Here is a 24316-nt window from a genome sequence, read left to right on the forward strand (position 1 = left end):
TATATATATAAGTATATAATAACCTCAATGTTTAAAAATTTATCATAAATTCAAGATATTACCTGTTCTGTAAGAATCTCGCCAATATAACAAAATATAAAAATATTGAAAGCCATAGATAAATATACAATAATATATGACATTATTTTTGCCGCATCAAAATCACTCCAATTCTAGGAAATCAGAGAAAATACATTTAACATTTTATATATAAACAAACAAAAAAAATTCTGCTATAACATATATTCACCTTTTTAAGTCTTTAGCGTACCGTAATAGAATAATATGCAAGTAAACACATATTCATCGTGCATCCCACCAATTCCACGAGACAGATATGTTGCATAATATTTTCCATGCGCGATATAAAACTGAAACGTATATATGAGACCCAACGCGGTTTTTTTTTAATAAAGGAAATATCTGTACTTTGTTCAACATAAACATATACATTTTTTATATAAAATATAAAAATAAAAGTATCTTATTCGATACGGAAATATTTAGTCAGAGTGTGAATGTTAAATAGAATTTTTATCTATTTTTATCTAATATGAAAAACGAGCAATCATAATCGAATCCCGATACTTAAATAAATACCTCAGCACTCTTAAATGATGCTCCACGATCGCAGCCAGTTTTTGTTCAGCATACTCGTTTCCCTTATCCTCGTCCGCAACGAGATTATTTAACCACGAGAATAGCATGTTGAGTTGACCATAAGCATGCATCGCAAAAACTGCAGCGAGACTGCAAGCGCCTACCGTAATCGAATTTACTATAAAACACGATAGTAGCTCCACGACCAGCATGATCTCATTTGCGGGACTGAATCTCGTGTCGATAAATTTACTGTAAATCGGACAAGTCATCGGGTGCATCGATGTCGTTACATTGCCCACGAGGATGGAAATAGATGTCATCGCTTTGGCTACGACAAAGAGGAACGTTCCGCTCTGCATAAACACCGCGCAAAATCCGGCGATAAAACGACCGATCTTGGCGTATCGCAACATCACCACCTGATCATCGATCCTTCGTATTAGTCTCCAATCCATCTCCATGTGTTGCACGCATTCGCGGATGTCGTCGCTGCGCATAAGAAGCAGCCAGTAATTAATCGTGCCCATGATCCAATGACTTAGTGGACCCATAACGCTTAGTTTCATCTGGATATCTTTCTCTTCCAGCGATACATATAACAAACACGGCACCATGACGATTGCTATCAGAGATGAGCAAGCGAGAATATGCGCCTGCAAAGAGACCCTCTCCGTCGTTGATGTGTGTGCTCGTGGCCAGGCGGCGATCGGCATCAGGAACCAACGAGTCAGTTGAAGACTATAATCGTTATTGTTTTTATGTGTAAATTTGATGCTCGTTGGCACACGCTCGGAGTACGTCATGATTGTTTCGCGGAGGCGCACAATGGACTGACTGTGATGGGTGGTGCACTGGAGTTATGTTCGAACGGGCGCCTGCGCGAATCTTTGGTGAACGCACAGGGTTGTGCTTCCCGAGAGAGACGCATGTCTGATCGATAATTATTGCTCGCGGAAATATAACATTGACTGTTTAAGAATGGAGAACACGTGGAAAACATATGTGGCGGATAGGGTAAGTCTTTCTATCAATTTTCTCTCACAGTTGTGTGTAAATACGTAATTTGCAATACAATATACGTAAGACATATATAAGAAAAATATTTGCTTGTAATACATATTAATATCTTGCAATTGCGAATCTTGTTATATATTAAATTTGCTTGTATATTAAACGTTAATGTTTAACTTTAGAAAAAATGTTTTGGATAACGTAGAAATCTATGTAAATCTATTACACTTTTAAATAACATAGTTATAAATATTGCAACGTAATTTATTCTATTTATTGAATATTCTATTTACTTGTATCTCTCAAATCTATGCTCTATACAAAATATACATATTTGTTGGGTTTTTAAATATAATTAATATTGTTCATGCAGAGGAACTCATCGTTCGTAACATATTCAAATATACCATGGAAGTCTTAACTGTCTGAAATAGTAGTCTCTTGCTTATAGAATACAGGAAAATGTAGTATAAAAATGTCACAATAATTTATAATAGAAATAAATATAAAGCACAAATATATATAACATAATAAATTTTTATTAATGATTATCATAAGTACAATGTGTGGTACTTACATCACCGAAAGTTGCGATTGACAATTGAAATATTTTTCCAGCAGTTAACTTGGTAGTATTATTTGATCTTGCTATTATCAAAACAAGCCCAAGAGAAGTTTTGTGTGGTAATTCGTACCAATTAATCATATATGCCTTTTCACCGACGTTTCTACACTAATAAATTTAAATTTAAAAGATTTTTTTTTTTTGTTTAGAGATATAAAAAATATTTTAGAAACATAGTAAAAAATACAAATTACGATTTATCTTTTAGATTGCCTGCATAGTCACTAATTGTATTTGACTTAAATTCAAATTATTACCTGTTCTGTAAGGATCTCACCCATGTAACAAAATACAAAAATATTGAAAGACACAGATAAGTATATAATGACAAATGATAGCAATTTTGTCATATCAGATGTACCCCAATTCTATAAAGACAAAAATTAATAATTAGAAATAACAAAGAATTAATTCTTTTTTATATTTATACTATATACATTATTACTAAATTGACATTTTTCATCAATAAAAACAGAATTATAGAATGTGATAATCACATATTCACCTTTCTTATTTTTAGCATACCGTAATAAAGTAATATGCAAGTAAACACATATTCATTGTACATCTCAGCAATTCCACGAGGCAGATATTTTGCATAATAGACTCCATACGCGATATAAAACTGAAACGCACACGCAATTGTAACGCGCGACATAACATCTTTTTTTTAAGAAAGAGAGACATTGTTTAATATAAGTTAGTTTATTTACGAGTGCTTTTGTAATATGATAAAATTACATGTAATGCAAACTCAGAATGACTTAAATGAAATACCTCAGCACTCTCAAATGATGTTCCACTATAATAGCCAGTCTTCGTTGAGCGAAATTGTTTCCATTATTTTTGTCCACGATGAGTTTGTTTAGCCACAAAAATAATACACTCAGCTGAGCGTACGCGTGCATAGCAAAGATCGTATCGAGACTGCAAACGCCTACCGTAACAGAATTAACTATAAAAGTCGATAATATTTCTACAACCTGCATGATCTCGTTCGCGGGGCTGAACCTCGTATCGATAAACTTGCTGTAAATTGGACAGGCCATTAGACGCATCGAAATGGTCTCATTATTGACAATGACAATTGTGGTAGTCAGCGATTTGCGTATAGCGAAGAGAAATGTGCCGCTCTGCATGAATATCGCGCAGATTACGACGACGAAACGGCCGATCTTGGCTTGTTGCAGCATCACCTGTTGATCCTCGTTTCTTTTAACCAGTTTCCAATCCGTTTCCATGTGTCGCACGCATTCGCGGATATTGTTGCTGCGTGCGAGGAGCAAACAGTAATTAATCATGCCCATAATCCAGTGGCTCAACGGACCTATCATGCTCAATTTTATCTCGATATCTTTCTCTTCCAGCCATATATATAACAAAAACGGCACCACGACAATTGCTATCAAGGACGAGCAGACGAGAATATGCACGTATGAAGAGAGCTTTTCGACTTTCGTTGCCGTGCTCATTCGCGGCCAAATACCGATTAGCATTAAAAACCAACGAGTGAATTGTAAACTGTAATCATTATTATTTTTATATGTCAATTGAATGCTCGTTGACACACGCTCGGAATACGTCATGATCGCTTCGTGGAGGCGCACGATGCACTGAGTGTGACAAGTATGTATGCAGTCATAAGTAATGCGCTGGTTGGAGTTATATGTTCGAGCGAGCGCCTGCGCGAATCTTTAGATTTGTTTGGTGAACGTAAAGAGTTATACTTTCCGATAGACCGTATGCATATCTAATCAATAACTGCTCGCGGAAAGATAGCGCTGATTATAAAGAGTTTTGTGGGAGGATTAATATGCTATGGTGCATATCATTGTGAATGTGGCATAATATTTTACGTGATCCGTGCATATTGCTATTAATAAATGAGGTATGAGAAGTTGTATAAGATACTTTGTAAAGAATGCCATATAAAGATATAACACAATCTGCATAAAATAGTAATTATAATACAATCTGCATTTTTAAGCAAATTTTAATTTTAAATTGTATTTCTTAATAACAGATAAATAATATGTTGTGTTAGTATGTGCCTTTATTTTAAAAATGTTATATAAATAAAGAAGGTAAAAATATATCGAAAATCTCTACGATCGCATTCATGCTTACGTTGTAACAGTTCGTAAGATATTTAGATAGACGAGGGACGTTTTGATAACCTGGAATGATGATTGATAACTTACTGAAAATACTTCTAAGGAAGAATTTGTTGATACTCACGTCACTGAAAGTCGCAATGGAAAGTTGAATTAATTTTCCAGCAGTTATTTTGATTACAGCACTTGATCTGGATATAATCAGGATCAATCCAAGAGCTGTTTTATGAGGTAAGCGATACCAATCGGTCATATACGCTATTTCACCAACTTTCTTACACTAATAAATATGGCTGTTAAAAATATATGCGTTAATATTTGTGCTAGTCCATATTCACAATTTCTGTACCTGTTGCGTTAAAATTTCACCTATATAGCAAAATATAAAGATATTGAAACTCATCGATATATATACAATAATATATGCCGCTGTGCTCTTTGCATCAATTTTATTCCACCACTAAAAAGATTATATAACAAATTGAGAATTTGTTTGAGACAAAAGTTTTTGAGATTTTAAAAGATGTGTAATTAAAGTGATTGTGACTATATACATATTCACCTTTTAAGATGATTAGCATACCGTAATTGAATAATATCCAAGCATACATAAGTTAAACGTACATCCAACTAATTCTACCAGACATATTTGATGCATAACATCTTCAATACGCGCTATAAACCTAAAATTAAAATTTAAAGAAATTACAGAAATTTTACTTTGATATTTTACCGTATTTTACAAAATTTCGTCTAAACTATTTTCATTTATCGACATATCGTAATTTTTATTTGTTTCATCATATAATATCGAAGTTTAAATAGTTTATAATCAAAATTTTATTTACAAGAGAAAAAGTTTATTTTATAATATTCTAAAATTTATAAATAAAATAAAGGTATATAATTTGCGTAAGACATTATATATAGTATTTTTTCATTAATTGAAAGATTCTCCAAAATTTTTGTTAATGATACAAAAGAAAAGACAGTTCAGCTTCCAAAAACTCATTTCGGTAGCTCATGAGAATAAGAGCGAGTGGAAAGGAATAAAATAAAATTATTAATATATATAGTTTTTAATATCAAAATTAAAACTAAATATCGTTTAAATATAAGTCTCGCGATTTGCTTGCATAAATAAAAAAGGAAATAATTTTATGTTAATAAAACGGAAAGTATCTGTTAATAAAGAAATATTGTATATTGAATTGAATAGACGGTTAGACAATTACGATTACATCTTTGAAATTACATTCTCGAATATTTTATTTTTAAATATATATATATATAATATAACACGTAACCCCCTAGAATTACCTCAAAACACGCAAGTGATGATCCACGATATCGGCCAGCCTCCGCTGGGCCGTATCACTTTCTTTCACATCTTTACCTTCGACGAGATTGTCTAGACGTAAGGTCAAAATATCGAGCTGACCACACGCATGCATAGCGAAAACAGCGGCCAGGCTGCAAGCTCCGACAGTGGTAGAGTTTACTATGAAACCTGAGAACAGCTGCATTATTAGCACAATTTCATTTGCTGGGCTGAATCGAGCATCCACAAATTTGCTGTACGAGGGACAGGGCAGCTGGAGCATCGGGACGCTCCGATTGTCGTCGATCGGCACCATCACCGTCGTCATCCCGGACACGATGCTGTAGGAGAAGACGCCGCCGTGCATGAATATCGCGCAGAAACCTGCCACGAATCTGCCCAGTCTCGCGTTCTTCACCATGATCTCGCGATGCCGCGATCGCCTGATGATCCGCCAGTCGATTTCCATATGTCGTACGCATCGATGTATATCGGCGCCACGCAGCAGTAGGGAACAATAATTCATTGCGCCCATGAGCCAGTGGCTCAGCGGACCGATGGCACGGAGTTTCAGCTCGACGTCCTTCTCCTCGAGGATGATGTTCAACGCGCACGGCACCACAGTGAAGGCTATTAAAAAATAACAGACCAATATCAGAGCGCGAGAGACGGCTTTCTCGCTGCTCGAAGTTGTGGTAGATCGCGGCCACGCGCCTATCGGCTTTAGAAACCACCGATTCAACTGTACGCTGTGATCATGCAGCTCTTTAGTCATCGACCGACACATTGTGACTACGCGACGGCACAACGACTACTAATCGACTATTGTTGCAACAGTCACTGTGGCGTCTGCGCGAAAAGATAGTCTACTATGAAATAAATCTGATCGATTGAAAAGTGCTGTCGGACTTGTTGCTTCGGTAAACGTTGCGAATGCATCTATATACGCTGACAATGAGTCAGTAACTTGATCAAAGAGTTTTATATATGATTATTATACGTAATACGTGAAGCATTTTATCGAAACATTGCAGAATTATATTAGTTTAAAAATTGATTTTTTGGATAAATTGATAATATTTTATATTGAAGGGGAAGAAAATACAATGGCATTTCTTTGAAATTGGTGCGCGAACTCTTTTGACTAATTTATTCTAACAATAAGAGTGATGTGGCAGATCGTAAAAAAGAGGAAAGGATAAAATAGCAATTTTGATATTATGTGATTTTTAAAGTGCATACATAAAATAAGTACCTCTACGTATTTATATATAGAATATTATTTATGAACTTTAATTTTCTTTTTCTATGTTATGATAATCTTAATATTTGAAGGGTTTATTATACACATTAACAATAAGGAAATAATATTATTAAAAGCCGACGATTTTTAAATCATTTCTTATTGTATGTGATTTAATTTTCTCTCATTTTTTACATATATTATAGTTACATAGTTATGGTACGAAGTATGTTAAGATATACTGCAGATGTTTTCATTACCTGAAATAAACAAAAAGAAATTAAATTAAGTAAATCTTATAGAAAAGATTTTAATTTTTATACACTTGATAAATTTAACATAACTTTTATGCCAAACTTTCTCACGAATTAGATAATTCATAAGTATGCTATGCAAAAGTGCAATGGAGTATAATATATGAAATAATGAAATTTTTTACTTTTAAATGAAAATGTGATATTTGATATTATTAAAATATACTCACGTCACCAAATGTTATTAAAGAAAGTTGAATTAGTTTTCCGGCAGTGATTTTAATCACGGCGCCGGATCTCGATATTATCAGCACTATACCGAGAGCAGTTTTATGAGGTAAACAATACCAGTCACTAAAATAAGCCATTTCGCCCACTTTCTTGCACTGAAATTAATTTTATGGATATAATATAATAAATATATCGTTATGTATGAATTTCATAAATATTTTATAAAATTTTATTAATAAATTTTTATCTCGAAAAAAGCAGTATGCAGTTTGCTCATGGGTATTACCTGTTCCGTGATTAGTTCGCCTATGTAACAGAATATAAAGATATTAAAAGACATGGAAATGAACAAAATACTATACGTTGCTATAGTCTTCGTATTTTTCGCATTCCATTCCTAAAATTGCAATACGAAGTATTTTGAGAAAATAGAAATTCTTTAAAAATATAGAAATGATCAATATCTCAATGAAAAATATTAAGACTTTTTCTTATTGCAGTAATATTGAATCAAAGGCAAATAATCATGTGAATTTTTTTTCTTGTGTGGTAATAAATTAATTGTTTTATGTCAAAATAAATTGTCTTTTTTCATATATCACTTACTATAAAACTCTCTGTTTTCTTATTCTAAATAAAAAATGCATATATAACTCATTTACAACTCATTTCCTATTTGTCTGGCAAAACTAAAATTTATATGACAATTGATTAAGATTTATAATTATTCATTAATGCATGATAGCTATTTATTAATGCACGAACCAAAAAGAAAATTATTGATTTATTTCACCAATCTATATTATTGAATGATATACATATATGCGAATGATGACATATAAACAGACTAATTTCTTTTATCAAATTTTACAAGAAAAAAATTTACATGATTTTTCTCTAATTTAGTATAACGTTAGTGAGAAACCAAGAAAATGATACAATAATATTTTTTTGTTATACCTTAATGGAACAATATCCAAGCAAGCATAAATTTAACGTGCATCCAACTAATTCCACGAGGCAAATTTGATTCATAATTTTCTCGAAGCTTGATAAGAAACTAAAATTATTATAATTATTTCAGATTTTAATCGCTGCCTTCTCTTTTATTTAGTATACATTATAAATTAATTCTTTATAAAGTCGATAAATAATACTTTACTTTAATACACGCAGATGTTGCTCGACTATGTTAGCCAATTTACACTCAATAGATCGTTTCTCCTTTTCTTCATCGATCAGTTCGCTTAACCATGAGTAAAGCACGGCGAATTGACCGCATGCGTGTGTCGCGAAAACCGCAGCAAGACTGCACGCACCAACCGTGATAGAATTTGCTATAAAACCGGACAAAAATTGCATTGCCAGCACGATCTTGTTTATCGGATCGCGATTGGTATCCAGAAGATTGCTATAGAACGGGCAAGGTAATCGTCGCATTATGACGGTTTGATTGCCGATCGTGATAATCATTGGCGACAGACTATTCACCACGCTATACGAGAACACACCACAGTGCATGAAGACGGCGCAGAAACCGGCTACGGATCGGCCAAACCTGGCGTATTTCAGCATCACAACGCGATCTTCGATCCTACTCACCGTAAACCAATCGCTCTTCATGTGCTCGATGCAACGACGTATATCCTTGCCGCGCCATAGCAGCGAGGAATAATTTATCCCGTTCATGATCCAGTGGCTCACGGGACCCACCGAGTTTATCTTAACATCGAATTCCTGCTCCTCGAAGTAGAAATACAACATGCAAGGCACTACTGTGAAGGCTATGAGAACATAGCACGTTATCTGAATAATCCTCGATAGAATTCTTTCAACGGTGGTTGCACGCGATTCCGGCCAAGCACCGATTGGTTTCAGGAACCAGCGATTCAGCTGGATACTATAATCATGATGCTCCTTATAATGATACGAAGCTGACATCGGCTTGCCAGGTAGTGATATCATCATAATCCGTTGTGGAAAGCACGCGAAATACTGATTGTAAACGTTTTTGTTATCGCGTCTTTCAGCGGTAAGTGGAATAGTCAATGTAGCGATTGCGCAGATTCTTCTTTATAGATAGGTTTGCACGAGAGGCGGGACATTGTGCTAATCGATAATCACTACTTGTTGCACCGCCACTTGCAACTATAGACATATATTAGGTACAAACTGTGTGCAGTGCATTTTATTTTATAAGTGATCGTACAGAATTGTAGAATATACGACACTTGATTTGCATATTTACAAAGATTTGCTTATCGTATACAAAATTATTTTATTTTTATGCAGAAATAAAAAAAAGATTACTTTTATTATTTATATCAAATACTTAGAAATCATTTTGGAGTAAAATAAAAGACAAAAGAAAAACCTGATAATTCATAGTATCTCAAAAATGTACTTCAAAATACACAATATGCAAAACTTTTCATGTAATTTTCTAATTTTAGATATAAAATATTTATTATGCGTTAAATAATAAAACTCACATTGTATTGTACAATTTACATGGTTAAAGTTCTAAGCATATTCAAGTATGCCATAGATGTTTTAATTACCTGAAAAATAATTAATTCGAATTTTGATAAGCTGAAAAATGATATATAAGTACTCTTACATACATAATACTTACATTACCGAAAGTTGCGATTGATATATTTTTCCAGCAGTGATTTTGATAACTATCATATATTCGATCGTATAATAACTAAAATTAGACCGAGCACAGTTTTACGCGGCAGTTCATACCAATTTGTGTAATAATGTAAGCTGCCTCACCGACTCTTTTACACTGTTGTAAAATTAAGTAAGTAATTTTTGAGAATCAAAATTTCGACAATATTTTAATCTTATATTATTTATTAAGGAAAAAAATGACGGAAGAAATGTGATAATATAAATGTAATTACCTGTTCCGTAACGAGTTCACCAATGTAGCAAAATATGAAAATATTAAACATCATCGACGTATATACAATGTAATACGCTAATAAAGTATTTGTATTTTCTTCATGCCATTGCTCAAACATACAACGTGCAACTTGATAGAATTTGAAAAAGTAATAAGCATTTCTCTTTGTCACATATTCATTTTTTCATGTGTTTGAACATACCAAAATATAATATCCAAGCATACATAAGTTGAATGTACATCCGACTAATTCCACAAGACAAATTTGACGCATAATTATTTCCATGCGCGAAATAAACCTGATATTGATACACTAGCAGTAAGTATACATTCAAGAAAAAATTAAATATTTTCTGTTAAAAAAAATTATTATTTTATAACAATTTAGTTTAAGTTTTAAGTATTAAACTAAATTGTTGATTATACTCTACTTTTTATGATTACTTTCTACAAATTTTATTATTTTTTATGATATGAGTCTTTAGATCCAAAATTTTTGAAATTTCTGGAATCGCAATTTTCTGTATACATTTGAAAGTTATACATAAATATACACAATAAGAAATAATAGCATCAATTATAAATCTTACCTTAATGCTCGCAGATGATGTTCCACGAGATTCGCCAGTTTTCTCTGAATATCGTTCCGTCTATCTTCGACGAGTTTCTCGAGTCGCGACATCACTATATTAAGCTGACCGCAGGCATGCATCGTGAAAACTACTGCGAGACCGCACGCACCGACCGTGGTGTTGTTTACTATTATGCCAGAAACAAGTTGCAACATAAATATGACTTCGTATATCGGACTGAACCTGGTATCCACGATTTTATTGTAAGACGGGCACGGTAAGCGACCAATTGCTACTGTTTTGTTGCCAATAACCACGACCATAAGTGATATTCCTCTCGCCACGTTATAAGCGAGAACACAACCTTGCATAATCAGCGCGCAAACACCCTATAACGCGACCTATTTTCGCGTTCCTCCGCATCACAGCCCGATCGTCCTCTCTTTTCGCCATACGCCAATCGGTTTCCATATGCACAATAAATTTACGTATTTGTTTATTTTGATATAGTAGCGAGCAATAATTTATACCGCCCATGAGCCAATGACTCGTGGGTCCTAGAGCTTTTAATTTCAAACGGAAGTCTTTTTCCTCAAAAAGAATATATAATATAGAAGGTATGACAGTGAAAGCTATTAGGAAGTGACATATTATTCTCAGAATTTTTGATAAAATCTTTTCGATATTCGAGCTCATAGATGATTTGGGCCAAACGCCTATTGACTTCAAGATCCAACGATTTAACTGGAGACTATAGTCGTTATCTCGTTTGTAAACGTCTACCTTGAATTTGCGAGAGAAACGCATTGTGCTTAATCCGCGAAAGGCGCGTCAGTTACTGATCTTTACTACTGACCGCGCGTCTCAGCGGTAAGCAGTAGTTACGGCAGCGCCTGCGTGGCCATATAGTTTAATTCTCAGGAGATTGAAAAGACATTATACGGCTGATTAATTGTGCGAAATCAATATTTGACTTTCGCAGGTTGTTGCATGGAAACTGAGGGTAATATGCGGTACAAGAGTAATAGAGGTAGAAAATGATTGAACAAATACTATCAAATATTAGTTATGTAAATGTTCCGTTAAACACGATGAATTGTTTATTAATATAATGATCTTTCTCGTTAAAGAATATGTCTTTTCTCTTGTATATTTTTAAATATTTATATAGCAAGCAGCACGTGTCTTATTCGAGTCTCATTTCAGGTATAGCAGAAGAATACTTAGAATTAAAAAATTAATTATTTAATTGATTACAGGTATACTGTGTTGACTATTTCTAATGACAAATATTATATGGAATTTATTAAGCGTTAAATTTACATTGTAGTGTACAATATTTTTACACGGTTAAAGTTCTAAGCATATTTAAGTATGCCACAGATGTTTTAATTACCTGAAAGATAATTACTTTGAATTGTGTACAGTTGAGAAATGACATATAAGCACTCTTCGTAACACTTACATCACCGAAAGTTGCGATTGACATATGAAATATTTTTCCAGCAGTGATTTTGATAACAATGCTCGATCGTATAAGAATTAAAATTAGACCGAGCACAGTTTTATGCGGCAATTGATACCAATTTATCATATAAGCTGCCTCACCGACTTTTTTACACTGTTGTAAAATTGAGTAAGTAATTTTTGAGAATCAAAATTTTGATAATATTTTAATTTTATAATATTATTTATTAAGTAAAAAAATGATGAACAAAATAAATGATAAAAATGTGATAACGTAAATTCAATTACCTGTTCTGTAACAAGTTCACCGATGTAGCAAAAAATGAAGATATTAAACATCATCGATGTAAAAACAATGAAATACGTTATTAAAGTGTTTGTACTTTCCTCATACCATTCCTGAAACATACAATATGTAACATGATAAAATTTTAAAAAGTAATAAGCATTTTTCTCTGTCACATATTCATTTTTTCATATTTTTGAACATACCGAAATAGTGTAATATCCAAGCATACATAAGTTGAATGTACATCCGACTAATTCCACAAAACAAATTTGACGCATAATTATTTCCATGCGCGAAAGAAACCTGATATTGATACACTAGCAATAACTATATATTTCAGAAAAAAATTAAATATTTATGTCCAAATCACTTTTTAGATTAAAAATTTTTGAAATTCCTGAAATCGCAGTTTTTTTTATATATTTGAAAGTTATAAACATACACAATAATAAATTAATGTCAATTATAAGTCTTACCTTAATGTGCGCAAATGATGTTCCACAAGATTCGCCAGTTTTCTCTGAACTATAATATCGTGCCGTTTTCCATCGACTAGTTCCTCGAGTCGCAACATCACTATATTAAGCTGACCGCAGGCATGCATCGTGAAAACTGCAGCGAGACCACACGCACCGACCGTGGTGCTATTTACTATTATGCCAGAAACAAATTGCAACGTAAATAGGACTTCGTATATCGGACTAAACCTGGTATCCACGATTTTATTGTAAGACGGGCAAGGTAAGCGACCAATTGCTACTGTTTCGTTGCCAATAACCACGACTATAGGCGATATTCCTCTCGCCACGTTATAAGCGAGAATACCACCTTGCATAATCAACGCACAAACGCCCGCTATAACGCGACCTACTCTCGCATTTTTCAGCATCACTTCCCGATCGTTCTCTCTTTTTGCTATACGCCAATCGGTTTCCATGTGCACGATAGATTTACGTATTTGTTTATTTTGATATAGTAACGAGCAATAATTCATACCGCCCATGAGCCAATGACTCGTGGGTCCTAGAGCTTTTAATTTCAAACGGAAGTCTTTCTCTTCAAATAGTATATACAATATAGAAGGTATGACAGTGAGAGCTATTAAAGAGTGACATACTATTCTCACAATTTTTGATAAAATCTTTTCGATAATCGAGCTCGTGGGTGATTCGGGCCAAATGCCTATCGGCTTCAAAATCCAACGATTTAACTGAAGACTATAGTCGTTATCTCGCTTGTAAACATCTACCTTGGATTTGCGAGATAAACGCATCGTGTTTAATCCGCGAAAGGCGCGTTAGATACTGATCTTTACTACTGACTGTGCGTTTCAACGGCAAGTAGTAATTACTGCAGCGCCTGCGCGGCCATATAGTTTATTTCTGAGGGGATAGAAAAGACATTTTACGGTTGACGGATTGCGCGAAATCAATACTTGCAGTTTTGCAGTTTGTTGTATGGAACGGAGGGTAATATGTGGTTATATGTCAATGCGGTGTAATTTTCCTTCCAGGATAAAGACAGTCAAGCAATCAGGTATGTTATGTGGCATGGCAGGGTGCATTTTTTAGTTATTATCTGTTATAAGAGAATGAAAGGGAATATTCTTCTTCCTGATTTATATGTGTTGCTATTCGTGTATTATATGCGTAAGGCTTTTCTTTTCTTAAAGAATGTGTGTTTTTTTTCTTAAAATATATATTATAATATGTACATAATATATTATAATATGTACATATAAGAAATTTTATTTTACATTGTCTATATATGGAATATATTTTAAAATAATTCTATTTTGTCACACAGTATTTACGTAGTTAAAGTTCGAAGCATATTTAGGTATGCAACTGATGTTTTAATTACCTGAAATGTTTAATATATAATTAATTTATAGTCCGACAGATTTCTACACAAATATTATGTTTTATGTAAATTTGTATTATAAATTATTTGTTGCATATTTGTAGCATGGAGAATTTTAGAAATTAAATCTGTTTTATTTATAGAAGTCGTATATAATGACTTACAAGACCAAAAGTTGGGATAGACATATGAAATATTTTTCCAGCCGTGATTTTGATTACAATTCTTGATCGCAAAATTATTAAAATTAGACCGAGGACAGTCTTATGCGGCAAATAATACCAGTTAGTCATATAAGCTGCCTCACCGACTTTTTTGCACTATCGCAAAGTTGAATCAATCACGAATCAAGAATAAAAATATTTTAATTATAGACAAATTATTGAGAAAAAATTTGATATAAAAATGATTATTTTACCTGATCTGCTACTAGTTCACCAATGAAGCAAAATATGAAAATATTGAACATCATCGATGTAAGTATCATGATATATGTTATTAAAGTATTCATACTTTCTTCATACCATTCCTGGAGATATGCGAATTGATTAGCATTCAAAATCAAAATAGAAAAAAAAGATATGTTCAATTTATCATAGATTTTCTTTTTCAAATTTTTATAACGTACCGTAATGGTGTAATATCCTAGCATACATAAATTAAATGTACATCCAATTAATTCTACAAAACATATCTGTCGCAGAATTACCTCCATACGTGAAAGAAATCTGTAATTCATACATTTACAATAGTTGGCAAAAAATCCTTAATATTTTTAATATTTTTTAACTCAAAAATATTTCATTTTCTGCAAATATATATAATATAAAATGTTATGCAAAAAGTGCAGTAAAGTAATATCTTCAATATTTTATAGTTTTTTGATACTTTTATAATTACCAAAAATTGCATTTTATAGGAAACCAATTTTAAACACGCGGGCGAGATCATCTGAATGTCAATAAAAAGTCAAATATAACCGTATTATTTAATAGATAATTAAAAAAATTGATTTCTATATAATTCTGATGATTTTTTTATCTTACTTCAACGCTCGTAAATGATGCTCCACGATATTCGCTAGTCTTAGATGTAAGAGCTCTTGTTTTTCACCGACGAGTTCTTCGAGACGTAATATTACTACATTAAGCTGACCGGAAGCATGCATCGCGAAAACAGCGGCAAGACCACATGCACTAATCGTGATATTATTCACCACGATAGTGGAGAGACATTGCAGCGCGAGTACGACTTCGTATGTCGGGCTGATTCTGGTATCCACAATTTTGTTGAAAGACGGACATGGTAAGCGACCTGTTGTAATCGTCTCGTTGCCGACGATCACGACTATCCGTGACATTCCTCTCGCTAAGTTGTAACAAAGGACACCACCCTGCATGATCAGCGCGCAAACGCCCGCTATAACGCGACCTATTCTCGCGTTTTTCAGCATCATTTCCCGATCATGCTCTCTCTTCGCCATACGCCAATCGGTCTCCATATGTTTGACAGATTTCTGTATCCGATCGCTATGATGTAAAAGCGAACAGTAATTGATACCGCCCATGAGACAGTGACTCGTTGGCCCTATAGCCTTGAGCTTTAGGCGGATGTCTTTCTCCTCGAAAAGAATATATAGTATAGAAGGTACTACAGCAAAAGCTATTAAAGAATGACACATTAATTGCAGAACTTTTATCAAAATATTCTTGATCATCGAGTTCGTTGATAATTCCGGCCAAGCTCCTATCGATTTCAAGAACCAACGATTCAGTTGAAGACTATAATCATTATCTTTTTTGTAAACTTCTACGACAAACTTGCTAGAGGCATGCTTCATGGTTAACTCGCGGAAGACGCACTACTACTGATCACTACTACTGATTGTATTTTTCAACGAAGTACGTCAGCGCTTGCGCGGACATGCATCGAACAGTATGAAAAAAATTACGGAACCGTCTGACTAAGAGACAGAACGTAATCGATACTTACAGTCTCTTCAACTTGTTTGACAAAATTGTTCTTAATACAATATTAGTTATGTCAGTTATGACATTTATAAATGATACGTTTTGTATATGTATCTCGTTATAATGTTATAATTGAAAAATGTATATTACACATATATATTTTTTAGTTATAGCTTTATAATGAGATAAATATGAAATGAATATATCGTGCGATGATAAATTGATTATTGATAGATGAAAAACGTGCTTCTTGACATAATGAGAAATCTATTAAATATTGTTATATTAATAATTAATAAGTTAAACAGATTTTTATATACATTTGATCTGTTCTTCGAAATTTTTGTTTGTTGAATATATTTAATCTGTGTTATGATATTACTGTTCTGTAAGAAAAGATGTAAAAAGCATATTGAAATTATTGAAGAAATATTTTTCAGTATACACACATAAATTTTCTATTTATTAAAATTATATTTTTTATTTTCTTTTTTTTTTCTTCTTGATATGAGATCGGGGATAACTAATTGATGTGTTTTTGCATAATTACATTAATAATTTCCACACTTCGGATAAATTTTACGAAGTTAACGTACGTAACATATTTAAGTAAGCAACCGATGTCTTAACCACCTATCGGTTGGATGAACTATATGTAAATCATTCTCATTCGTGAAAAAATATAATAGACATTAATATTGCATTACTCACGTCACCGAAAGTACTGAGAGACAGCTCGAAGAGATTACCGGCAGTAAGTTTGATAGACGAATTTGATATAGCAATCATCAATATGAGGGCAAGACTTCTCTTTCCTGGTAGACGATGCCAATCAATCATATAGGATACCTCGCCGATTTTTTTGCACTGTTTACAGTTTACAGGATTACTTTTCTTATTTTGTTTCTACGATATACATGTCTACGTTTACACTAATAAAAGTTGCTTTAAAAAAAAAAGTACATATTTTGAATTTATTAAATAATGCAAATAATAAATGCTTTGATAGTGAAAAATATACCTGTTCGGCAACAAGTTCGCCAATGTAACAAAATATAAAAATATTGAACGTAAGAGACATGAGAAGAATAATATATGTTATAATGTGACTTGTAGGTTCTTTACTCTGCCATTCCTGCAAAGTAAAGATTTTTATATTTGGAAACGCATCATATGTCACATTATACGATTTAAAAATTGTATATGTTTATTTTCGATATTACTTGAAAAAAAAAAAAAAACGTTTTGCGGTACATATTTTTTGTACGTGAACGCATACCGTGACAGTATAATATCCAAGAAAACACATGCTTAATGTACATCCCATAACTTCCACTATAGATATTTCACGCAATACTTTATCTGTTAGCGATATAAAACTGGAAGACAATGAGCATATTATCGTATATAAAATATTTTCTAGAAAAAAAATTCTCTTTCTAATTTTAAATTTCAAAGTTTGATTGTAAGTATTTGATAATATGATTTTTTTTAAATGTTTGTAAATAATTAACACAATTAATACATATATTATATATATATAAGATTCAATGGTTATCCTTGTTAAGATTTGAGACTCACTTTAAAATTCGGACATGCTGTTGCACAATCATTGCCAATCTTTCATCTACGCTGTCACAGAAATCTTCCCTTCCATCCACCAAATGCTCGATCCATTGTATTAAAACCTCCAGGCGACCGTAAGCATGCATCGCGAATATGGCGGCTAAACTGCAAGCACAGGCAGTGATGGAATGCACAATAAAACCCGATAGACACTGCATCCAGAAAAAAATTTCACTGACGGGACTGTGTCGCGCGTCGATGATCACTCTGGCGACCGGATACACCAGAGGCCGATACGTCAGATTTCCATCATCCTCTGTGATTTTGCCGCTACTCAACGGCAGAGCAAGATAGTAAAACACGAGACCACCGTACATGAAAAATACACATATCGCTACAAGACGACGGCCGAATTTTGCATTTCTTATCATAATGATTTGATCGTCGTAATATTGAGTATTTGTCCAATCATTTTCGATATACTCGATACCTCTGTAGATATCATTTTCACGGAAGATCAGCGAGGAATATTTGACGACGGCCATCAAACAGAAATTCAGTGGGCCAGAGAGCTTTAAGGTATTGTACGTATCTTCGAGTTCAAGCGTGACATAAGTTGCGCAGGGTATGAATAGAAAGCCGATAAGACTGGTAAAAATTATGTTTACTAGCACGTAGATATATTTTTCTGTCCATGAGATTCCGCCTGATTTCGGCCAGACTCCAATCGGTTTTAATATCCAACGATTCAGCTGAATGCTCAACCGCATGTCTTTCTCATAATCGTAGACAGTCGTGACAACGTTTGAAATCTGCGTAGGATTTCCGTACATCGCGGAAACTTGATGGCTACTGAAAGGATTACGCAAAGATACAAGCGCAGGAAGTTGACGCAAATACGGCTGCGTCGTTTCCCTTCCGAGAAAGAAGTAGTCAAGCGATCAATCATATCAGGACAGTGAAGGGTGCATTTTATAGTTAGTATGACTATTATAAGATGATAAAAGGGGACTACTTTTCCTCTCGAACTATTTTTGCTGCTGTTCATGAATTATATACGTGAAGTTTGCATTTTCCGCACACGTTATCTTCCGTGAGCAGTAAAGACTGATGATCTTCTTTCTTTACACATAAGTGTTATTTGTGATTTTCTTGAAATGAAATTCTCCTTTCAAAGAATATATATAATATAGAAGAGACATATATAGTAAAAAATTATAATTTATTTGTAGAATCTTTACTGGGTTATTGATTTCCGATTAATACCCATTAAAACCAAAGATTCAATTAAAGATTATAATTATCTCTTTGCGTTAAATCATGCAATATAAATGTTATATAAAATTAACATTTCGTCTTTTAAATATTAGAAGTGAATTTTTTAAATTTCCGAGCAGTGTTATATAATTTTATATCATGTAATAAAATGCTTAATCGCAAGAGAGATTTTGGTAAAAAGAAATTTGATAAGAAAATGTAAAAAGCGCATTAGACTTTTTATACAAATATTTCTGAGTATACATATAGGTACATAAGTTTTCAATTTATTACAATGGCATTTAGACATACTTTATTTATTTCTCTTTTTTCTCAAGTAATAGATGGGAAATTAATATTTTTTTAAGTCAACAATTGCAATAATTTCTACATATACGACAGGATTTACGAAGTTAATGTACGTAGCATATTCAAGTAGGCGACGGATGTCCTAACTACCTATAGATTGAATGAAGGATATTTAAATCATATATTTTATTCACAGATAAATTTAATAAGCATTGACATTGTGCACTACTTACGTCACCGAAAGTATTAAGAGACAGCTCGAAGAAATTTCCGGCAGTAAATTTGACAGACGAATTGGACATAGCGATCATTAACACGAGAGCAAGAGCTTTTCTTTCTGGTAGACGATACCAATCGATCATGTATGAGACCTTGCCGATCTTTCTGCACTGTTTGCATAAGATTATTTTTTTATATTTTTTTCATACATTTTTTTTCATCAACATTTATCCTTACGAATAAGATTTTCTTTTATCAAAAAATAAAAATGCCTGCATTTCTATAAACTTTATTATTGTACAAATATATATTTTTTATAAAATATTTATTTGTATAAAAAATATATTTTTTCCTTACATAAATATACTATATAAAGATATAATTGTAAGATTTGTCTTTAAGTTTATCAAAGGTGCAGAAAAACTTTGAGAATAAGAACTATACCTGTTCAGCAACAAGTTCGCCAATGTAACAAAATATGAAAATATTGAATGTAAGAGATATGAGGAGAACAATATACGTTATATAATGTGCAGGCTCTTTAATATTCCACTCCTGCAATGTAAAAATATTTATATTTGAATACGTTACACGTATCACAATGCAAATAATCTTCGATATTACTTGAAACAGATGATTGGCGGTACGTACTTTTTGTACGATATGCATACCGTAATAATATAATATCCAAGAAAGCACATGTTTAACGTACATCCTACAATTTCGACGATAGATATTTCACGTAGTACTTTATCCGTTAGCGATATAAAACTGAAAGACCACAGAGGCATTATCGTATAAGACGATGTTTGAGAAACGAAAATATGATTTTTTTTAAGAATGTTAATTAATAATTAAATTATTAACTCTTGGCCAGTCGACGTTAAATCAATTATGAATCATACTTTTCATGAAAAAAAAAAAAAACGTTTCGCGGTACATATTTTTTGTACGTGAACGCATACCGTGACAGTATAATATCCAAGAAAACACATGCTTAATGTACATCCCATAACTTCCACTATAGATATTTCACGCAATACTTTATCTGTTAGCGATATAAAACTGGAAGACAATGAGCATATTATCGTATATAAAATATTTTCTAGAAAAAAAATTCTCTTTCTAATTTTAAATTTCAAAGTTTGATTGTAAGTATTTGATAATATGATTTTTTTTAAATGTTTGTAAATAATTAACACAATTAATACATATATTATATATATATAAGATTCAATGGTTATCCTTGTTAAGATTTGAGACTCACTTTAAAATTCGGACATGCTGTTGCACAATCATTGCCAATCTTTCATCTACGCTGTCACAGAAATCTTCCCTTCCATCCACCAAATGCATATTTTTTATAAAATATTTATTTGTATAAAAAATATATTTTTTCCTTACATAAATATACTATATAAAGATATAATTGTAAGATTTGTCTTTAAGTTTATCAAAGGTGCAGAAAAACTTTGAGAATAAGAACTATACCTGTTCAGCAACAAGTTCGCCAATGTAACAAAATATGAAAATATTGAATGTAAGAGATATGAGGAGAACAATATACGTTATATAATGTGCAGGCTCTTTAATATTCCACTCCTGCAATGTAAAAATATTTATATTTGAATACGTTACACGTATCACAATGCAAATAATCTTCGATATTACTTGAAACAGATGATTGGCGGTACGTACTTTTTGTACGATATGCATACCGTAATAATATAATATCCAAGAAAGCACATGTTTAACGTACATCCTACAATTTCGACGATAGATATTTCACGTAGTACTTTATCCGTTAGCGATATAAAACTGAAAGACCACAGAGGCATTATCGCATAAGACGATGTTTGAGAAACGAAAATATGATTTTTTTTAAGAATGTTAATTAATAATTAAATTATTAACTCTTGGCCAGTCGACGTTAAATCAATTGAAAATCATACTTTTCAATTGTACAAATGTAATATAAAATATAATAAATAATTGCTTTATATAGAGTCACGAAATGACTTACTGTAAGATCCGAACGTGATGCTGCACAATCATCGACATTCTCTCATCCAAGTTGCCGCGAAAGTCTTCCCTTCCATCTACCAAATGCTCGATCCATTGCATTAGAATCTCTAAGCGGCCGCAAGCATGCATTGCGAATACGGCGGCTACACTGCATGCACCGGCGGTGATGGAATGCGCGATGAAACCTGACAAACACTGCATCCAGAAGATAATCTCGCTGATGGGACTGTATCGCGCGTCGACGAATACTCTGGCGACCGGATACACCAGAGGCTGATACGTCAAATTTAGGTCAATCTCCGTGACCTTGCCATTGCTGAATGGCATGGCGAGGTAATAAAACACAGCACCACCATACATGAAGAACGCGCATATCGCTACGAGACGACGGCCGAACTTTGCGTTTCTAATCATGATGATCCGATCTTTGTAATACCGGGTGTTCATCCAATCGTTCTCGATGTGCTGGATACCTTTGCGGATATCGTTCTCGCGCAAGATCAGAGAGGAATACTTAATGACGGCCATCAGACAGAAACTCAGAGGTCCGGAGAGCTTCAAGGTATTATACGTGTCCTCTACCTCGAGCGCCATGTAGGCAGCACAGGGTATGAACAGGAAGCCAATGAGACTGGTGCAAATCACGTTTATTAGCATATAAGCGGATTTTTCTATCCATGAGGTTCTTGCTGATTTTGGCCAGACGCCGATCGGCTTCAGTATCCAACGATTCAGCTGAATGCTTAGCTGCACGTCTTTCTCATAATCGTAGACAGTCGCGACGAAGTTCGAATTCTGCGTAGGATTTTTGTACATCGTTAAAGCACGGGAGCTTGCTAGATACTGAAAGGATTGTGCAAAGATACAAGCTCGGGAAGTTAAATACGACTGCGCCGTTTCGCGTAGCATCCCTTCCAAGAAACAAGTATTCATGCGATCAGCCATATCAGGATGATGAAGGGTGCATTTTAATAAGATGATAAGAGGGGATACTATTCCTTTCGAACTATGTCTGCTGCTGTTTATGAATTATATACATGAGATTTGCATTTTCCGCGCAGCTATCTCTCGTGAGTCTTCCGTGGATAGGACGATCCATCATCAATCTTTACGGAAGTAAAATCAAAATATATTTTTATTTTATAAGCCATAAAGGCAGTACAATTTTTTTTTGTTCTAAATATGATCCTTTGAATAGTTTGATAAGTTAGTTTGAATGTACATAATAAAGTTTAAAGTGATTATCTTTTTGTTTAACGAGTTAGTGTCAAATCAAAAAAAAAATGTTATTTGTTTTCGATATTACATATATTAAAATTATGTCTGCATTAATAATGATTAATTCATTAATAATTAATTAATTCTATCACACATGTACATATTGTTTGAATGATATTATTATGTGGGATGAAAGATGTATTTATTAATATAACAAGAATTATCTATATCAACTCTACATTCATTATTAATATAAGTTCAGTAAATATACATTTGATCAGTTCTATTGGAAAATCTTTTGTTTTATATATACATATCTTTGTTACATTGCTACTGTTCTGAGTATATTTAAATATGCAAACGCTGTTTTTATTACCTGAAATAATTATGATTGTGATAGATTTATAATTTAATATATTTTATAATAATATTTATAAATCTTTAGGCGTGTGTTGGTGGTAACAAAAGATTTAAAATAATATAAATGTTTTACGATATAATATTTATTATATCTATAAATGACCTAAAGGCGAAACCAAGTTTTTACGAAAAAATTATGAAAAGTCGCTGATATTAAATTCATTCGTTTATTTTAAAATTGTATTTTACTAATAAACTATTAATGCTGTTTATGAATTATATACATGAGATTTGCATTTTCCGCGCAGCTATCTCTCGTGAGTCTTCCGTGGATAGGACGATCCATCATCAATCTTTACGGAAGTAAAATCAAAATATATTTTTATTTTATAAGCCATAAAGACAGTACAATTTTTTTTCTTCTAGATATGATCCTTTGAATAGTTTGATAAGTTAGTTTGAATGTACATAATAAAGTTTAAAGTGATTATCTTTTTGTTTAACGAGTTAGTGTCAAATCAAAAAAAAAATGTTATTTGTTTTCGATATTACATATATTAAAATTATGTCTGCATTAATAATGATTAATTCATTAATAATTAATTAATTCTATCACACATGTACATATTGTTTGAATGATATTATTATGTGGGATGAAAGATGTATTTATTAATATAACAAGAATTATCTATATCAACTCTACATTCATTATTAATATAAGTTCAGTAAATATACATTTGATCTGTTCTATTGGAAAATCTTTTATGTTTTATATATACATATCTTTGTTACATTGCTACTGTTCTGAGTATATTTAAATATGCAAACGCTGTTTTTATTACCTGAAATAATTATGATTGTGATAGATTTATAATTTAATATATT

The 24316-nt window shown here is 32.7% G+C and overlaps 8 protein-coding genes and 1 pseudogene across 11 annotated transcripts; all 9 read right to left on the bottom strand.

The window, feature by feature from the left end:
* Positions 1–62: 62 nt before the first annotated feature.
* Positions 63–1537, bottom strand: LOC115233768. The gene is made up of 3 exons (XM_029804343.1): positions 601–1537; positions 251–371; positions 63–173 (listed from the first exon to the last, which is right to left on the bottom strand). The coding sequence occupies exons 1-2, from the start codon at positions 1404–1406 to the stop codon at positions 263–265; spliced, it is 915 nt and encodes a 304-aa protein (XP_029660203.1). The 5' UTR covers positions 1407–1537; the 3' UTR covers positions 63–173; positions 251–262.
* An 808-nt stretch (positions 1538–2345) lies between these two features.
* LOC115233754 lies at positions 2346–3825 on the bottom strand. 2 transcript variants are annotated; one of them, XM_029804323.1, is made up of 3 exons: positions 3017–3825; positions 2765–2864; positions 2346–2607 (listed from the first exon to the last, which is right to left on the bottom strand). In XM_029804323.1, exons 1-3 carry the CDS (start codon positions 3823–3825, stop codon positions 2485–2487), a joined length of 1032 nt encoding a protein of 343 aa, XP_029660183.1. In that variant the 3' UTR covers positions 2346–2484. The 2 variants fall into 2 exon arrangements, with proteins under 2 accessions (XP_029660183.1, XP_029660190.1); XM_029804330.1 differs by having other exon boundaries at positions 2745–2864.
* Positions 3826–4278: 453 nt separating this feature from the next.
* On the bottom strand, positions 4279–6692 carry LOC115233790 (odorant receptor 4-like). The gene is made up of 5 exons (XM_029804380.1): positions 5674–6692; positions 4937–5036; positions 4703–4813; positions 4478–4633; positions 4279–4416 (listed from the first exon to the last, which is right to left on the bottom strand). The coding sequence occupies exons 1-5, from the start codon at positions 6459–6461 to the stop codon at positions 4363–4365; spliced, it is 1209 nt and encodes a 402-aa protein (XP_029660240.1). The 5' UTR covers positions 6462–6692; the 3' UTR covers positions 4279–4362.
* Positions 6693–7068: 376 nt separating this feature from the next.
* On the bottom strand, positions 7069–10741 carry LOC115233713 (odorant receptor 4-like). Its single transcript, XM_029804271.1, has 7 exons — positions 10038–10741; positions 9895–9963; positions 8565–9550; positions 8363–8462; positions 7689–7799; positions 7402–7557; positions 7069–7177 (listed from the first exon to the last, which is right to left on the bottom strand). Exons 3-7 carry the CDS (start codon positions 9368–9370, stop codon positions 7124–7126), a joined length of 1227 nt encoding a protein of 408 aa, XP_029660131.1. The 5' UTR covers positions 9371–9550; positions 9895–9963; positions 10038–10741; the 3' UTR covers positions 7069–7123.
* On the bottom strand, positions 10090–11896 carry LOC115233994 (annotated as a pseudogene).
* Positions 11897–12007: 111 nt separating this feature from the next.
* On the bottom strand, positions 12008–13985 carry LOC115233650 (odorant receptor 4-like). 2 transcript variants are annotated; one of them, XM_029804209.1, is made up of 5 exons: positions 13121–13985; positions 12848–12947; positions 12644–12754; positions 12354–12509; positions 12011–12284 (listed from the first exon to the last, which is right to left on the bottom strand). In XM_029804209.1, the coding sequence occupies exons 1-5, from the start codon at positions 13915–13917 to the stop codon at positions 12231–12233; spliced, it is 1218 nt and encodes a 405-aa protein (XP_029660069.1). In that variant the 5' UTR covers positions 13918–13985; the 3' UTR covers positions 12011–12230. The 2 variants fall into 2 exon arrangements, with proteins under 2 accessions (XP_029660060.1, XP_029660069.1); XM_029804200.1 differs by having other exon boundaries at positions 12008–12509.
* A 14-nt stretch (positions 13986–13999) lies between these two features.
* On the bottom strand, positions 14000–16956 carry LOC115233724 (odorant receptor 82a-like). Of its 2 annotated transcripts, XM_029804280.1 has the most exons (5): positions 15554–16880; positions 15136–15235; positions 14926–15036; positions 14672–14827; positions 14047–14507 (listed from the first exon to the last, which is right to left on the bottom strand). In XM_029804280.1, exons 1-5 carry the CDS (start codon positions 16345–16347, stop codon positions 14454–14456), a joined length of 1215 nt encoding a protein of 404 aa, XP_029660140.1. In that variant the 5' UTR covers positions 16348–16880; the 3' UTR covers positions 14047–14453. The 2 variants fall into 2 exon arrangements, with proteins under 2 accessions (XP_029660143.1, XP_029660140.1); XM_029804283.1 differs by lacking the exon at positions 14672–14827 and having other exon boundaries at positions 14000–14507; positions 15554–16956.
* Positions 16957–16983: 27 nt separating this feature from the next.
* On the bottom strand, positions 16984–18962 carry LOC115233664. The gene is made up of 5 exons (XM_029804220.1): positions 18059–18962; positions 17757–17856; positions 17499–17612; positions 17189–17344; positions 16984–17110 (listed from the first exon to the last, which is right to left on the bottom strand). The coding sequence occupies exons 1-5, from the start codon at positions 18874–18876 to the stop codon at positions 17057–17059; spliced, it is 1242 nt and encodes a 413-aa protein (XP_029660080.1). The 5' UTR covers positions 18877–18962; the 3' UTR covers positions 16984–17056.
* Positions 18963–19705: 743 nt separating this feature from the next.
* LOC115233877 (odorant receptor 22c-like) lies at positions 19706–22669 on the bottom strand. Its single transcript, XM_029804503.1, has 5 exons — positions 21852–22669; positions 21547–21646; positions 21320–21430; positions 19843–19998; positions 19706–19759 (listed from the first exon to the last, which is right to left on the bottom strand). The coding sequence occupies exons 1-5, from the start codon at positions 22667–22669 to the stop codon at positions 19706–19708; spliced, it is 1239 nt and encodes a 412-aa protein (XP_029660363.1).
* Between the last annotated feature and the right edge of the window lie 1647 nt (positions 22670–24316).

The sequence above is a fragment of the Formica exsecta genome, unplaced genomic scaffold (assembly GCF_003651465.1).
Source record: "Formica exsecta isolate Colony F162 unplaced genomic scaffold, ASM365146v1 scaffold1056, whole genome shotgun sequence".
Classification (NCBI taxonomy): Eukaryota; Metazoa; Arthropoda; class Insecta; order Hymenoptera; family Formicidae; genus Formica; species Formica exsecta.